The following is a 16,773-nucleotide window of genomic DNA, read 5'->3' on the forward strand; positions in this document are numbered from 1 at the left end:
CAGAAGGTTGGTAGTTCAAATCCCGACATCCCATATGGTCCTCCAAGCCTGACAGGAGTGATTTCTGAGCATAGAGCCAGGAGTTACCTCTGAGCGCTGCTGGGTGTGGCCCCAAAACCAAATAATAATAATCAAACCTAAATACCCAATACAAAGTCAATGACAATAGAATCTAGAGACCCAAACCACAAGCTATACACAAAAGGGACCTGTTCCACTAGCAGTCCAGGGTCCTAAGGGTGGAGTTATGGGATGCATGCTGGGAACAGTGGTAGAGTGAGGTCAACACTAGTGGTGGAAATTGTCCTATTCACTGTCACTATGTACCTTATATAACTGTGAAAGGCATAATTCACATTGGTCTCAATAAAAATTATAAAAAAATCTATAAAATTTTTTTGGAATCACCATGAGATGCAAAGTTAACTACTTACTGATGGTTGAGTTTCAGTCATACAATGAAAACAATAATTCTTAAAGGCTAGAGAAGTAGTACTTGCATGTGGTGGACCCTCAGCATTACATGAACACTGCCAGGAATGATCCCTGAGCAAGCTGGGTGTAAGCCCTGAGCAGCACTAGGTGTGGCCCAAACCAGCACTCCAGAATAAAAAAATTAAATCTTAAAAGTAAAATTCAGTCTAAATATACCACTTAAGTAATAGTCACAATATATTCATTTATTATTTCACCTTGAACTTAGAAAAGCTAATGCATTTTACCTTTAGATAAAACTAGACAGTGATTTTCATTCTACTTTCAACTTCTGTTTGGGGGAAGAGGGGAGTGGTGATTTCAGGGAGACCATCAATGGTGCTAGGGATTGAAGTGAGGGATAGCAGCTTGAAAGTCAGGCACCTATGTTATATCTCTCTGGTTAATCTTTAAACTTAGTATAACAACTAGCTTTGTGTTAAATTCCATATTTTATAAGTCTTGACATACAGACGTTTATTAGCTCCTTATTTTATTGATCTCAATTCCATAATTTTTACTTGTCAGGATAATGCAAACCTGCATATTGATATTTTAAATTGCTAGAAAACTATTAGAATCTTAAACTTTCTCATAAGATTTAATGCAAAACGTGAAAGAGTTAAATAAATTTATTATATGACCTACATTTTATATAAATTAATTTTTAAAATTAATTAATTATAGCATTTAGGGATCACGAAGATTGTACAAAGATTAAGGCCTTTGAAGTGCATGTGATCAATTCATACCATGTATGGTCTGCTCAGCACTGTTGGGTGTGGTACAATAAGAAAGGAAAAAAATATTCTGTAAAACCATGTCTCTAGTTGCATAGATTAAGAATTAGCATTTGCTCTTTCCTGCTGAGCCAGCCTAGAGACACCAAGGACCATAATCCCTCCAGGACCCACACCTGGTAAGAAGTCCCCACCCAACAAATGTGGGGCCGATTCCTGCCATTGATTGGGCACCCAGAGACTTAAAAAGGATGGCAGCTATGCTCTCTGCCTCTTTCCTGCTGAGCCAGCTTAGAGACACCAAGGACCATAATCCGTCCAAGACTCACACCAGGTAAGATGTCCCCACCCAACGAATGTGGGGCCGATTCCTGCCATGTGATTGGGCACCCGGAGATTTAAAAAGGACAGCGGCCATGCTCTCTGCCTCTTTCCTGCTGAGCCAGCCTAGAGACACCAAGGACCATAATCCCTCCAGGACGCACACCCAGTAAGATGTTCCCACCCAAAGAATGTGGGGCCGATTCCTGCTATGTGATTGGGCACCCAGAGACTTAAAAAGGATGGCTGCCATGCTCTCTGCCTTTTTCCTGCTGAGCCAGCCTAGAGACACCAAGGACCATAATCTCTCAGGACCCACACCCGAGAAGTGAGGCCTCTCCGCTCAACTTCGAGGCCATGCTTATCTTTTAACCCTTGAATTCCATTTCTCCACATTGTAAGAAGCCATCTACAGCCTTACAAATGGAGAAATTTTGCAGAATACCCCTTTGTTTAAAGAAATCAAGATGGCTGCTCTGATAAGCTAAAAAGTAGGAAACAGCTAGGTATCCTCTCAAATAAGAAGTTTAGAGTTAAATTATGGAAGATGGTCAGGGAGCTCAAAAAAGCATCAATAGACTTGACTGAAGCACAATTAAGCATCAAGAGGATTAGAAATTTTCACGCTGAAATAACAGGTCTAAAAAACTGAGCTTATGCAACTCTTGTCAGGCATGGGGTTTGGGGAGACCCCATGCCAGTGGCTTTCTCCCTAGCCTGGGGAGAGCTGGGAGGCTTGGCAGGTCCCCAGCCATTCCTCTCTTTTTTCCCTAGACTCCAGGCCCTCCCTGGGTGCCGGCTCAGATGGCCAAAAGTAGGTTCAGGTGGATTCTTAGGGGTCCTCAGGCTTCCCCCTCCCTCCGTACTCCAGGGGGGAGGTGCATGGGGAGGAGGGCGGCCAGATATCTGGCTTTAGGTTTCCTCTTTGATACTGGAGACCAGCTTTTGCCAGGTATGGGGTTTGGGGAGGCCCCATGCTGGAGGCCTTCTCCCTAGCCTGGAGAGTGCTGAGAGGCTTGCCAGGCCCCCATCCATCCCCTTCTTTTTTCCCTGGACTCCAAGCCCTCCCTGGGTGCTAGCTCAGATGGCCAGAAGTGGGTTCAGGTGCATTCTTAGGGGTCCTCCAGCTTCCCTCCTCCTTCCGTACTCCAGGGGGGGAGCTGCATGGGAAGGAGGGCGGGCAGATATCTGGCTTCCGGTTTCTCATTTGATTCTGGAGGCCAGCTCTTCCCAGGTATGGGTTTTGGGGAGTCTCCATGCCAGAGGCCTTCTCCCTAGCCTGGGAAGTGCTGGGATGCTTGGCAGCCCCCCATCCATCCCTCTCTTTTTCCCCTGGACTCCAGGCCTTCCCTGGGCGCCGGTCCAGGTGGGCTCTAAAGTCATCAGGCTTTCCCCCTACCTCTCCCTACAGTAATGGGAATGCGCTTTGGGAGGAGGGCTGGTCGTTCTAGCACTGGTTTATATTGGGACAGTCACTGGAAATTTTTCTCCTTGGTCTCCTAGTGATAGTATTGGATGCATATCGTTTATATATTCATAATATCTATCTTGTATTGTGACCTTGATACTGCCCTACAAAGCTCATTTCTAATCTCTTACTGCCTCAGTCCCAACTCTTATTTCCCCCCATCTTCCCATGTAGGTGCAGCTCATGGCATGAAGCTCACCACATACAGTGATGAGTGCAGTTATAGAAATAACTACACTGAAAACTATCATTGGTGGTGGGAATCTTGCACTGGTGAAGGGGGGTGTTCTTTACATGACTGTTATCATACAACTACAATCATATTTGAAATCATGGTGTTTAAATAAAGATAATTAAAAATATAAAAAAGAATTAGCATTCATAATGTAAATGTAAAGCTTTTATAAATTAAGGCAAATACAGTAGCTTCAAACAACTAACATCAATGTACCTTTATTTTTTGTTATCTCAGTATTTTATTGATTTATCATTTGTTTTAAAATAGTATAGAGCTTCAGGTATATTATTTTTTAAAAAATAAATTTTTTATATGAATCACAGTGAGGAACACAGAAAGTTGCTCATAATTGAGTATCAGTCATACAATGTCCAGCACCCTTCACCAGTGAACATTTTCGACTACCAATGTCCCCAGTTTTACTCCCACCTGTGCTCCCCCATGATTGCCTCTATGACAGATATTTTCTCTCTTCTTTTTGTCTTTTTGGCACTGTGCTTTGTAATATTATTATTAAAGAGTATGATGCTTTATGATCTCTTGGGGGTACCCAATGGCTCTCAGGGTTACTCCTGGTTCTGTGCTTAGTATTAGTCCTGATAGACTTGGGAGACCAGTGGGATGCTGGGAATTGAAACCAGGTCAGTTGTGTGCAAGGCAAACACCCTACCCTCTATAAGATTGCTATGGTCCACATTTTATCTTTCAGCATCCAGTTCTTTAGAGTGATCGTTTTCAACTATCATTGTCATAGTGGTCCCTTCTCTTCCCTAACTGCACTCCTCTGCTGTTTGTGGCAAGTTTCTGCCATAGACTAGTCCTCCTGGCCCTTGCCTTTATTGTCTTTGAATATCTACAATACTATCTTTTTTGAAAAAATATTCCAGCAACGAGTGTGATCATTTTATGCCTATTTCATTCCCTTTGATTCATTTCACTCAGCATAATACTCTCCATATACATACATGTAAAGCAAATTTTATGACTTCATCTTTCCTAATAGCTGTGTAATTTTTCGCTGTGTAGATGTTTCAGGGTTTTTATCCACTCATCTCATGTTGTGTTGTTTCCTGATTCAAGCTATTTTGAATAGTGCTACAATGAGCATAAGCATGCAGAGGGCTTTACTATGTCATGTTTTGGAGTCCTGAGGGTATATTTCAGGAGTGGTTGGTATTGCTGGGTCATATTGATGCTCAATTTCAAGATTTTTTAGGAATATCCACATGGTTTTCCAAAGTCTGGGCCAGTGTACATTACCAACAGCAGTGAATGAGAGTCCTTTACTCCAAACATCTGCACCAACACTGGTTGTTATTTGAGATGTGTGCCAGTATCTGTGATGTGAGGTGATAGTTACTGTTGTTTTGATTTGTGTCTCCCTGATGATTATTTATGCATTTTCATGTGCCTTTTGGCCATCTATATTTCTTCTTTGAGGAAGTTATGTTCATCTCCTCTTTTCCATTTTTTGGATGGAATTAGGCATTTATTTTTTCTTGTTAAGCTCTATCATGGATAGAGTTTAACACTTCTACATATGTATATGACACTGCACCAACTACCAATAAGACTTTTGGGGTCAGAAAGATAGCACAACAGTAGGGCATTTGCCTTGCATGTAGCCAACCTGAGAGGGACGCAGTTCAATTCCTAGCATCCCAGATAGTCCCCCAGCCTGCCAGGGGCGATTTCTGAATGCAGAGCCAGGAGTAACCACTGAGCGACGCTGGGTGTGGTCCAGACCAATCAATCAATCAATTAAACAAACAATCAATCAAGTTTAAAAAACTCATTCATTCCTTCTATCTCTTCTTTTCTCTGGTAAACAGAAATTTTCAAAACGTCTGGTGAATAATATTTACAGGTCATTAGTTTTAGCACTTAATATTCTACATGCTTGAGGGCTGAAGAGATAGCACAGTGGTAGGGCATTTGCCTTGCATGCAGAAGGATGGTGGTTCAAATCCTGTTATCCCATATGGTCCCCCGAGCCTGCAGGGGGCGATTTCTGAGCATAGAGCCAGGAGTATCCCCTGAGCGCTGCTGGGTGTGACCCAAAAAAACAAACAAAAAAAATTCTACATGCTTGATACCAAAATTGGTCATGAGTTTCTTTAATACTCTATTAAGTTTACCATATGATAAAGATAAACTGGTCTTGGGGGGGTATCAAGCCAGCAGCACTCAGGGGTTACTCCTGGCTCTGTACTCAGAAAACACTCCCGGCATGCTCAGGGGACCATATAGGATGCCAGGAATCAGATCGAGATCCATCCGGGATTGGCTGAGTAATGTTCTACCACTGTCCTATCTCTCCGGCCCCTGGTCTTTTATTTTTTAATTTTATTTACAATTTTTACAAGTTTTAATTTTTTGAAGCCACACCTGGTATTGCTTAGGGCTTACTCCTAGATCTATGTTCAGGGGACCATATGTGGTGCAGTATAGATAGGGACTATTTCTCCAGCTCAAGAGATAAAACAGTCTTTAATAAATGAAACCAAATTGGAATACAAGGGGTCGCAGCAATATTAAAACAGGCAGGGCATTTTCCTTGCATGTAGCCAGCCTGTGTTGATTCCTAGCATCCGATATGTACTTTGAGCCCATTGGGAGTGAGCCCTGAGCCAGAGCCAGAAGTAAGCCCTGAACACTGCCAGGTGTCCCCCCCCCCCCCAAAAAAAAAAAAGTAACATGAACCAATACCATGCTGCAAATGGAAATTTATAGTGTATTTGGAAATAAATGTATCTTTTGGATAAAAAGGCAGGGGTACAGCAGTTTATTCTAATTTTTCTGTTTAATAACCAAAGTAATGACAACCTACAATTTTTTGCAAGTACTATTTCCTCCTGGGAATTAAGCTTGAAATATAACCAGTTCTTATTTAATTTCTCCTTTCTTTATGCACAGTGTTTCCTGTTCTTGATTTCAAAGGCAGAGTATTGTACTATTTTGCCCAGATATGTAGAGAATTCAGACTGTAAACTTCATTACACATTTGCAGCTGCTCTGGATATGTCCATGTTCTACTGATTTTGCTAGTAAATTCTCTCTGATCTTTTTATTCCATAAAATTGTGTCTTTAATTTTTCCTGTTGGTGAAAATTTTCACTGCTAATATCTATAAGTAGGCGATTGTCAATGACAATTTCTGTTTGATAAGGACTTGAAAGTATATGTTACTATTAGGTAGAAAATTTAAGGGGGAAACTATAACATATAATATTTATAATCCTCAAATTTCCTGATTTTAAAGAGTTTAAAGGAATGAGACAACTAATATAACATGTTTTTATCTTATGATGCTGTAAAAAGGCAAACATGCATAAATAATACAATGTCATAAAGTATTCCAGTTGTAAGTAATTTATTATTATTATCAGCAGCACTATAATAGCACAAACTTAAAGCTAATAATAAACAAAAATAAAATAATATCCCAAAGGTATATCTTATTGATAGTGAATCAATAACATTATTTTCTTATACAAGGGACAGCATCCTGAGGATAAAACTATATTACAGTATGACAATTAATTTATAATCCAGTTAATGTTATTGAGCATCTAGGCACAATGAGATATTTTCAAATGTATACAATAATCCCTGCTTTCAAGGAGCTTTAATTCTAGTAGTAGGTATTGGAAAGTCAAAAACACAGAGCCACAGATGATAAAATAAGTATTAAGTCTTGATGGAGAGGGGCATCAGAAGAAACTAATGAAATTTTCAATTGTGATAAATCAAACGATACTCTCTAGAGAAGCTGGCATCTGAGCTGAGCTTTGAAAAACTGGAAGGATGTTGAAGAGTGGCATGAAGATAAGTAGCAGTAAAGGTTGAGAGAATAGTATAGGCCAAAGCAAAGCTATGGGAAAGTTTTGCTTAAGGAGAGAACTATAATGTTTGTCAAATTAACAGAAAGGATGTAAGAAGGAGTGGTAAAATAAAATGCTTCAAGTTATATGGGTTCATAATTCAAGTGGCTCTAAACAATAGGCTAAGATTCCTAATGTTTCCTTTATATCACATTAATTTATATAATTGTATTTATTCACAGTAATGAAGTAGCAGTTATTTATGAAAAGATATGGTCATTTCACTATCAAGTTTCTTAGAAGACTTCACATGTTGTCTAGGCACTGTTAATTCCTTTTTATCAAAAATATCCCTCTCTCTCTATATATATATATGCCTGGTCCCAGTACCAAGTAACTCATTCTAAGTTTTTCTGTTTTGTAATTAATTAAATCTCTTTTCTCAAAATCTATTATTTCTATTCATTCAGAGGCCATACCTCTTCTCACTTCTGCCTCCAGCCTCACTATTTCTTTCAGTTTATCAGTAAAACTGAGAGTGGTGGTGGTAGGACTATTGAAATTCATTATAAAATGTACCCATCTGAGATGTTTTATGGATTTCCAATTTTAGGTCAAACTTGGGTCTTTTTTAAAATGTTCTTGGTTCTCTGCATAGTGTACTCTGATAACTCTAGGGCTAATATCTGTTATCTGATAACTCCCAGTACTCAGATGCTCATTTAAAGTTTTCTCTGAATTATTATAGAGATTCCTCTGGAATTTCTTCTTAGGAATTCCTTAAAGGAATAAATATTTTATCTGAATTAAATGTTAAAAGGCCTCTGGTTCCTGAGGCTATTGAAGCTATGAATAGATTGAAGTAACATTCTCTTTCAGGTGAAGGAAGCTTATGAACTTTGTCTGTGCCCAACCAGAAGGGTAGTTGGGAATTTCTTCTGTGCACTGACAATTAAAAGAGACTAAAGAATTAGGTGCCCAAATCAAAAGAGTAAACTATTTAGACAAACCTATGAAGGTTTTCAGGACCATGAATATTATAGCTAGAATGTCTCACAGCTCTTTCTTAGAATGAGCTCTCCTCTGCAAGAAGTCATGGATAGCAGTAGTGAGACCCCATGTTACACTGGACCTTAGAATGACCAGGGAGCCACCACGGTAAATTGGGAGTACCTTCCGACCTCGACTGTCCCACACATCCTGAGCTGTGGCCCACAGGCTTGGCATACTCTGCCAGCCAATATGAGACTGCATGTTGGCAACCAACACAATAAGAGGATACAGAATTAGGCAGGTAATTGTTCCATTGACACTTCCAGATACCAAAGCAGGAACCCAATGAGGCAGGCCTTGCTTTGCCAAGCCATCCTGGATAGGGTCCTTAAAGGAGAAATACAGAGCACTCCCTAGGCTGTTTCTGACGAGGACAGGCCAGAAACCACGGTAGTAACCCAGTGACAGCTGCCCCCAAAGCCCATAAGAGTTGAATTCCTTGAGAATGCTGGCGGTGCTGGGGAAGCGGGCTTGTTTACGACCATCTTGGAGCACATTTTGCACTCTTTCAAATGGGCTGAGTGCCACAGCCTCCACCACACCAGACATGAGCCCTGCAGCCCATCGGTGTCCCAGGGAGTGTGGTCCAACAGGGGAGAGAGAGCATAACATACTATCATAAGTCCCAAACAGAAGAGTCCCTTGCAATGTCTTGGAGAGAAGTGGTGGGTAGATTCCCCGGTAGAAGTACTTAGGGCCTTCATGCCAAAGCATTCGCACAGCCTCTGATACTGCTACAGCATGGATCTGTTGCCGGAATACAACTTTATAGATAGGAAAAGTCAGGAAAGTAGACATAAAATTGGAAACAGCCCCAAGGGCATAGGCTTGGGTGTGCCAAGATTTTTTTCCTGGAGCTTCTATTCGTGTCCTGTGCTGAAGCTCCTTCCCAGAAGAGTGGCTCTGTTCCCCCATACTGAAGATAACTGGGTGCAAATGGAAGAAACTGTCAAGAGTAGAAAAAAGTGGTTAGGCTCATAATTAAGTCTGTTGCTGAGAATTTAAATTATTAGAAACAGAGCCTCAAAAAACTTAGCTCTTGGACTGGTTTCTGAGAAATAGTCACATTCTTAAGAAGGCATTCATCAAACACATATTAAAACAATGCAGCTAGTTTTTCTGAACAGTCACATCAACATTGTTGTGCTGACAAATACTCCAAAATCCAAAGGTTTAAGACACATTAAAATATGATGGAAGGAGTGATCCAAGACCTGTTATATTCAACTTTCACTACATGAAAGTCTGTGTTTGATATACTGCTAGAATACTAAATTGTTGTTCTCTATAAAGAAGCATTACTTGTAAGTCATTCCAAAATTATAGTCCAATATTTACTCTAAAATTTGGTAATAAATTTGGAGAGCAGGAAATATACCTTGCCTTTCTGTAGATTCCTAACAGATTGTTTTCACTGTTTCATGACAATGCCCTGCCCCATCTCCCAATTGAGGAACAAAAAGAATTTTTACTAGAAACTTATCACCAAAAGTTCCATCCCCTGGGAAATTTATAAGCTTAAAATTGTAGACCTTAAACCATAGGCTACATTTAGAAACAACTGATCTTAATCTTGACATTGCTGGAGAGATCATTTTTGTAGTAGGTGACTGGACAGTGCTTTGCAGGTATTTAGTAGCATGCTGGCCCTCTTCATTGCATGCCAGTAGTACAAATGTGATATAACCATCAGTAACAACCCAAAGAACCTCAAACATTACCATAAGTCCAGTGGTGTAAAACTGTCCCTGGTTCAGAAAAAGTTTAGTAGAGGAGGTAGTGTTGGGAATCCAAATATTATTCTTGCCTCAGAAAGGTGTGAGATCATGTGGGGTGACTGGGAATTAAATGATGAAGTTAGGGTCTGGAGAGATAGCATGGAATTAGGGCATTTGCCTTGCATGCAGAAGGACGTTGGTTCGAATCCCGGCATCCCATATGGTCCCCTGAGCCTGCCAGGAGCGATTTCTGAGCATAGAGCCAGGAGTAACCCCTGAGCACTGCCGGGTGTGACCAAAACAAAAACCCCAAATAAATAAATAAATAATAAATAAGGAAGTTAGTTAGGGCACAGGAAGGAGGTCTGTGATAAAGGAAAAATGAGTGCTCAGTACATATCTGACAAACTGTGGAATACATATCAGGGGAAAAAGACAGGAGTCACACTGGACTAAGAACAAGGTTGCTGCAATAAGCAATGGTGTATCCAGACAGGAAGCATAATGATGGGTAGGGGATAGGAGAAGAGTGAGCTACAGTACAATGATCATGCAAGAAACTCATAACTAGATTGACAAGAGGCTTAGAAAAATTGCAGACCCAGAATTTCAGAGAATCCTGGGCAATTTGATCTCTGATAGGAGGCAGTACTCTAATTACGGTAGCAATTGCTGACCTGATTAGTAGGGACACAGACTGAGGCCCCAAGGATTATTAAAACTCAAGAATGACAGAATGACAAGTCCACTGCAGGCCCCTTTCTTTCTTTTTCTTTTTTTGGAGGGGGGATCACACACAGCAGTGCTCAGGGGTTACTCCTGGCTGTATGCTCAGAAATCGCTCCTGGTGGGCTCAGGGGACCATATGAGATGCCAGGATTCAAACCACCGTCCTTCTGCATGCAAGGCAAACGCCCTACCTCCGTGGTACCTCTCTGGCCCCTGGGCCCCTCTCTTTCAATAAGCAACCACATCATGTCCTCCTGGCTTGTTATTTTTTTACTCCACACATTGTCCCACAGTCTGATTAATAGTACTCCCCTCTATAGAGCTACATTGATCTCTTAGTGAAATGAGATGCAGTTGAACTTTCTTTTATCTTCTGTTATCACCCCCGAGGTTAGCTACTTTATAACCTCATGGCCATCAGAGACCCACTATTGATATTGCTCCAAAAACTCAGAACCCTATGTAGTTATCTCCATTCAACCAGATTCAATAGAATTCCCTCCTTCACCACCAGAGGGGTATAGTTCCATTCATACCCCTAAAATCACAAGAACTTCCAACATCATCAATCTGTCATATAAAGAAAATTCTTCCCCATGTTTTACCTGTAAAAGGTAAGGATGAGTGGAAAAAGAGTCTTGTCACCATTTCTATGAGTATACTACCACTTCCTTCCTGTAAAATCGAACCCCAGGTGAACGAGTCTGAATCAAGATTGGGCATAAAATAATCCAAACCAGGCTAAGAGTGAAACACATATAGTTTGGCTGTCTTCTACCTCGTATCTCCAGCAAGCTGCCTGCCAGAACTGTTTATATTGAGTACAGAAGCCACCCCAGGTGCGGCACTAAGGACCTGTCCCACCCAGGTTTACTTATAAAACAGTCTTTGTCTTGGGTGAAACAAAGTTGTAAACACACAGATACAAAGAAACCAGGGATGATCCTTGTTTTAGGTAGAAGAAGGTATAACCTAATACTTTACATTTTTTGAGTAACTGTTCTAAACATTTGCTGACTGGCTACTTAAGGCAGACTAACCAGGCTAAGTTTCTACACCAGGTTGGCCATCAAGCTTTCTAAGTGCCAGTTCTGCTATCAACTTCCTTGTGACATCAAGAAATTCACTGATTTTAAGGGCCAGAGAGATATTATAGGGATTAAGGTGCTTGCCTTGTACCTAGTTAACTCTAGTAGCTTCTGGCTAGCATATAGTCTCCTAAGCCCTGCCAAGAGTGACCCCCTGAGCACAAATATAGAATTAAGCCCTGAGCACACCCATGTGTGACAAAAAAAAAGCAAAGGAAAAGGAAATTTCATTTACCTCTTTTAGCCTCATCCAAGCCTTAGAGTGCAGAGTGACAGAATACAGAATTTATGTCCGTTATGTGTGCCTACGATCACAAAAGCTTCATTCAGATCTTTAGATACAAAATAGGGACAACAGATATGCTTCAAAAGTTGTTAATTACAATAATAACATAAAATCAGATAAATTGGTTGAATATCCATTGCACAATCCCTCAGTAAAGTTCTTTGTTTGAAAAAATGCTTTCTGAGGTCAGGTAAGTAAAAATTCTGAGTGTTTGCTTTACATGTGGGAACCCTCGGTTCAGTCTTGGTACTACATGATCCCCTGAGCAATGCAAAGAAAGATCACATCTCTACAACTTCACCACATTCCTCCAAAGAGAAGATGCTCTTGTAGGACACTGTTAGGTCAGCCAGAAGCATATGATGTGGAATAATAAATGCTGTAATACGAGAGCCAGGAAATACCTTTCTACTGTGCCATATAGATAATCCCAGAATCCCAACTCCATAAAATGAATTACAGAGTAGAGTTTAGAAAATACACCCAGAGAGCTCTTGAGCAGTTACCATTACCCTGATGTTCCTGTAATACTTAAGATCTAAAAAATGTACTCAAGGATATTCCAGATTGCCTACTCTAGGCCAAATGGGCAACTTTTGAACCAACCTAGGTTCTGGTACCACACCTAGGGCATTCTTCACCAAATCTTTTAGTTATCTCACAAGGACATAAAGGTCATCTACATATCACTGCAAATCTGGAGATGACTAGAACTTGGACATAAATTACTTAGATAGCTAGTGGCAAAAGCAGGTCAACAAAGAGCTAAACCGTCAGGAAAGACAAAGTGAAGGATTCACTAAAGTCAGAACTGGAAATCAAAAGGATTTATTCTACTTGAGACATTTAATTTCTCAGGCATCTGAGACTTGAGCATAAATTAATAGGACGGCTTTCATATCTGGCACAAGGGCATGGATTTTAGCTGAGAAAGAAACCTCAGGCACAGAAGCCTAAAAGTTTGTGTGGTGCACGGGCTGTGGGAAGCAGCTAGAGGTATGGCTGTTGCAAAGAAGCCAATTTAGGACCAGAGATATGGTGCAGCATATAAGGCATTTTCCTTGTATATGGTGGACTTAAGTTCTATTTCTGGTACTCTATAAGGCTCCCCAATTCTTCCAAGAGTTATTACCTGAGCACAGAATATTGAGTTAGCCCTGTACGCACCTGAATATAACCCAACAAAAGAAAAAGAAAGAAAGAAAGAAAGAAAGAAAGAAAGAAAGAAAGAAAGAAAGAAAGAAAGAAGAAAGAAAGAAAGAAAGAAAGAAAGAAAGAAAGAAAGAAAGAGAGAGAGAAAGAGAGAGAAAGAAATAAAGAAAAGAAGGAAAGAAAGAAAAGAAAGAAAAGAAAAAGAAAAGGAGCCAATTTAAACTGAAGATATTCTTTGTTTTTTCCACTGTAGTGTTTTTCAGTGTAAAGACAGGTTTGGAGTCAGTCCTAGGTTTGAATTTCCTCCATTACTTTCTAGTTTAATGATCTTTGCCAAGCCTTTTCATCTCTCTAAGCCTCCAAATTATTGTCAGTGCTGTCATGATTATCATTAAGGCTACATATGAGATAAAGTGTCTAAGTTGCTTATGTACTTAGCACATAAGTTGCTTCATAAATTCTACTAGTAGCTTCATTTAAAAAATAAGATTCAAGGAGTAAAGGTAAGACAAATCTGACACACTGACTAATCTGGAGTGTTTAAAACTGTTTATTTAGAAGATAGTAGGAGAAGAGTTGTCACTAGTTTTTAAGACTTGACCATCCTGAATTCATGTGCCTCGAATGACAATGTACAGCCAGATTATAGTTATTAAGAATTTCAGAAACTCAGTTTATTTACCTTCAAAATGGTTTAATAATACCTATCTCAACATGGTTGCTGAGGAACTTAAATAAGAGAACAAATAGAAAGTTACTGGCAGAGTAGGCAGGTGGCCGAAAGATATCGAATTGTTTCAACTAAAAGCCTTTTCTCTTAATCTTCAGACTTAAGAATTTCTTTTGTTGAAACTAGAAATATGGTTTCATAAGAGCCATCAACAGGAATTCCTATAGGAGACCCAAAATAGGGGATATATCACACCCATGTGCAGTCACAGTAGCAAATACCCCTCCAAATTGTATGAAGAGGCCCTTGCTTGGGCCTATTGACCCAACCCCAGGCATCTTTATAGAGTCACTACTTTTTGTAGGTTTGGCCCCACCTCTAGGTCTAATACAGATCACTTAATTTGATTAGAAAACTAAAATAAAAACAGAATATGACTTAGCTGAGATTTGTGCCCGATATTGCCCTTGAGGGTAGAAGCAAATGTCTGAAGGAAATAGCTTATATTGTACCACCCCTGATAACATGAGATGAGCCCTCTGTCTACTTCTCTAATCCTTCATTATCATGCCCACCTTCATCCCCACTGTTGTACACACCATAGAAATATGGAAGGGGCTCTATTATCATCATCAATTTGGATTGACTACTCCAAGAAACTTTAGGTATTGCTGTGGCAAGAGTGCTGAAAAGATCAGGTGAAGTAACTTGGCAGGCTGAAGATGAATCCAACAGCAGTGAAATGACAGAATGTTTGTTTACTTCCAAGAACCAGGTCAAGAACAAGTCCCACTAAATATCTCCTATCAATAATCCATAGAAGGGAAGGAGGACCTGCTCTTCAAGAATGATAAATCAGGTTGGAGCAGGCTTTCCAACCACTGGTTTCATAGCCCATTCATGCAACATAGCCCTGCATGCCGTTTCCATGGAGTCACTCCTTCTTTTGGGTGAGTGATGCCAAATCCAGTAAAGGAGAGGTCCCCTCAAGAGCTCACAGAAGGGCAACCTAGCAACCTGTCCTAGAGTCAGGAAATGAAAGAGTCATATCAGCAGAGGATTGAGGATTAAGTCAAATTGGGTTTCTCTTCTTACATTTATTTCTTAAGTATAAACTGAAGGAGGAAGAGGTTGAGAAGAAAGATTTTGTGTAGGTGGTGGATCTTACATAGTCTAGACCACAGACTAATATGAAAGTCCACAAAGCTCAGAAAATATACATTTTCAGCAATGATCCTAGTAGGAACTTCTGACTTTTGGAGTTAGCTACCAAAAGAAATACACTGTCCCATATGTATTGGCAGGTGGCCTACTTCCTTATTACTCAAGCATAATGTGGTACTTTGGGTAAAGGCTCACAGACATTTCTACACCTCAGAATTAACCACTGACTTGTTACAAGTATAAAACCTATGTCTAACCAGACCCCCCCCCAAAGTGGAGCTCAGTAATCTGCATTACTAACAAGGTCTTCCATAACGTTCTGAGGCAACTGATCAAGTACCCATAATTTGGGTAGGAGTTTGGGTTCCGGACTTAGAGGCTTGATGCAGATTTTGGCTTCATTGTGTAATTTCAGACAAGGCATTTACCTCTCGGTGCCTAGTCTTTTTCTATGTTTTATTTGTGCAGGAGGGAGACAGATACATGTGTAAAGCTTACAAGTACATCAACTAACTCTTAAAATAAGAGAAATAATGAATACTTCAGTTTTCCCTTGCATACAATGAGAACTATAAAAACTTCCTATCCTTTCCCCACTCATCTCCTAGCTACTCTTTTCCAATACTGCCACCACACTGAAACTGCTGTTGAAATTATTTGAGAGCATCTTGGTAAAAAGCACTCCAGGCAATTTAGCAGGGCAAAATTGGGCTTTAGGAATACAAAAGGGTTGGGTGAAAAACTGGATGCAGACACTTTTTTTTTTTTTGCTCTATAAAGCCAAGCAAGATACCTGCTTCTGTCTCAGTTTCCTCATCTGTAAAATGAGTATTTAGTCTTTGCTAACTATCTGCAGTCTGCGGGCCCTCCCATCCACCTCTTGGTTTTTCTCCATTAGTCTTATATCTCCCAGTAGAGAGAAGTACTTGTAACGGTACTCTTAAAAATCAGATAGGCCGGGGCCGGAGAGATAGCATGGAGGTAAGGCGTTTGCCTTTCATGCAGGAGGTCATCGGTTCGAATCCCGGCGCCCCATATGGTCCCCTGTGCCTGCCAGGAGCAATTTCTGAGCCTGGAGCCAGGAATAACCCCTGAGCACTGCCAGGTGTGACCCAAAAACCAAAAAAAAAAAAAAAAAAAAAAAAAAAAATCAGATAGGCCAACTTGGATGTGTGCGCTTCACTTCCCAACCCAACAGTCTGGGAGCGCTCTCTCGGTTCAATGCAAATACTGCTACCTCCTTTACAAGGCTGCTAAGAAAAAAAAATGGTATGTGTTGGCAGGCAAGCAAGCGTGTCTGTACTCAGCATGCATTCAAGAAATGCTTCTTCCCCTGCCCCCTGACCCCGTCCCAATCCCCGCCACAAAGGTAGAAAGAATTCTTGTAGTTCACTTGATTTTTGTCCCACCTCGTGAGTCCAAGGCATCGGGTTCTCCAAGCGCAATGTAGAAGCCAAGCGGAAAGAGAGAAGGAGAAGGGAAGCGAGGAGGGGAAGCAGAAAACTCACGGATGAGATGCCGATCGGTGGGCTCCGGGAGGCCAAGCTGCACTGGAAACCGTCCCGGCTCCCGCACCTGTGTGCCGCAGCCCCCTGCAGGCCCGGTCCCCACCTCTAGCTAGCAATGGCCTCGAAGCCCAAGGCTGCGCTCCGAGGCTGTCCTCGGCCCTCCCTGATTGGCCCCGCCGTGCTGCCCGTCAAGCTCTTTTGTCTCAATGCTCAGAGCAGCGGCGACTGCTGGGAGGGCCTTGCGGTTCCTCTGGGGCCTGGCTAAGCTGTCTTGGCAATCTCTTTGCCTCCTCCCTTCGGCTACCCTGACTGGGCAGTAGCGCAGAACCGCTCTGGTTTG

General features: G+C 41.0%; 1 protein-coding gene across 1 annotated transcript; it reads right to left on the reverse strand.

Moving 5' to 3' along the window:
- Positions 1 to 7,407: 7,407 nt before the first annotated feature.
- On the reverse strand, positions 7,408 to 16,558 carry SLC25A53 (solute carrier family 25 member 53). The gene is made up of 2 exons (XM_049766622.1): positions 16,434 to 16,558; positions 7,408 to 9,064 (listed from the first exon to the last, which is right to left on the reverse strand). Exon 2 carries the CDS (start codon positions 9,031 to 9,033, stop codon positions 8,119 to 8,121), a length of 915 nt encoding a protein of 304 aa, XP_049622579.1. The 5' UTR covers positions 9,034 to 9,064; positions 16,434 to 16,558; the 3' UTR covers positions 7,408 to 8,118.
- Positions 16,559 to 16,773: the final 215 nt, after the last annotated feature.

This window comes from Suncus etruscus, chromosome X (genome assembly GCF_024139225.1).
Source record: "Suncus etruscus isolate mSunEtr1 chromosome X, mSunEtr1.pri.cur, whole genome shotgun sequence".
NCBI classification, from domain to species: Eukaryota; Metazoa; Chordata; class Mammalia; order Eulipotyphla; family Soricidae; genus Suncus; species Suncus etruscus.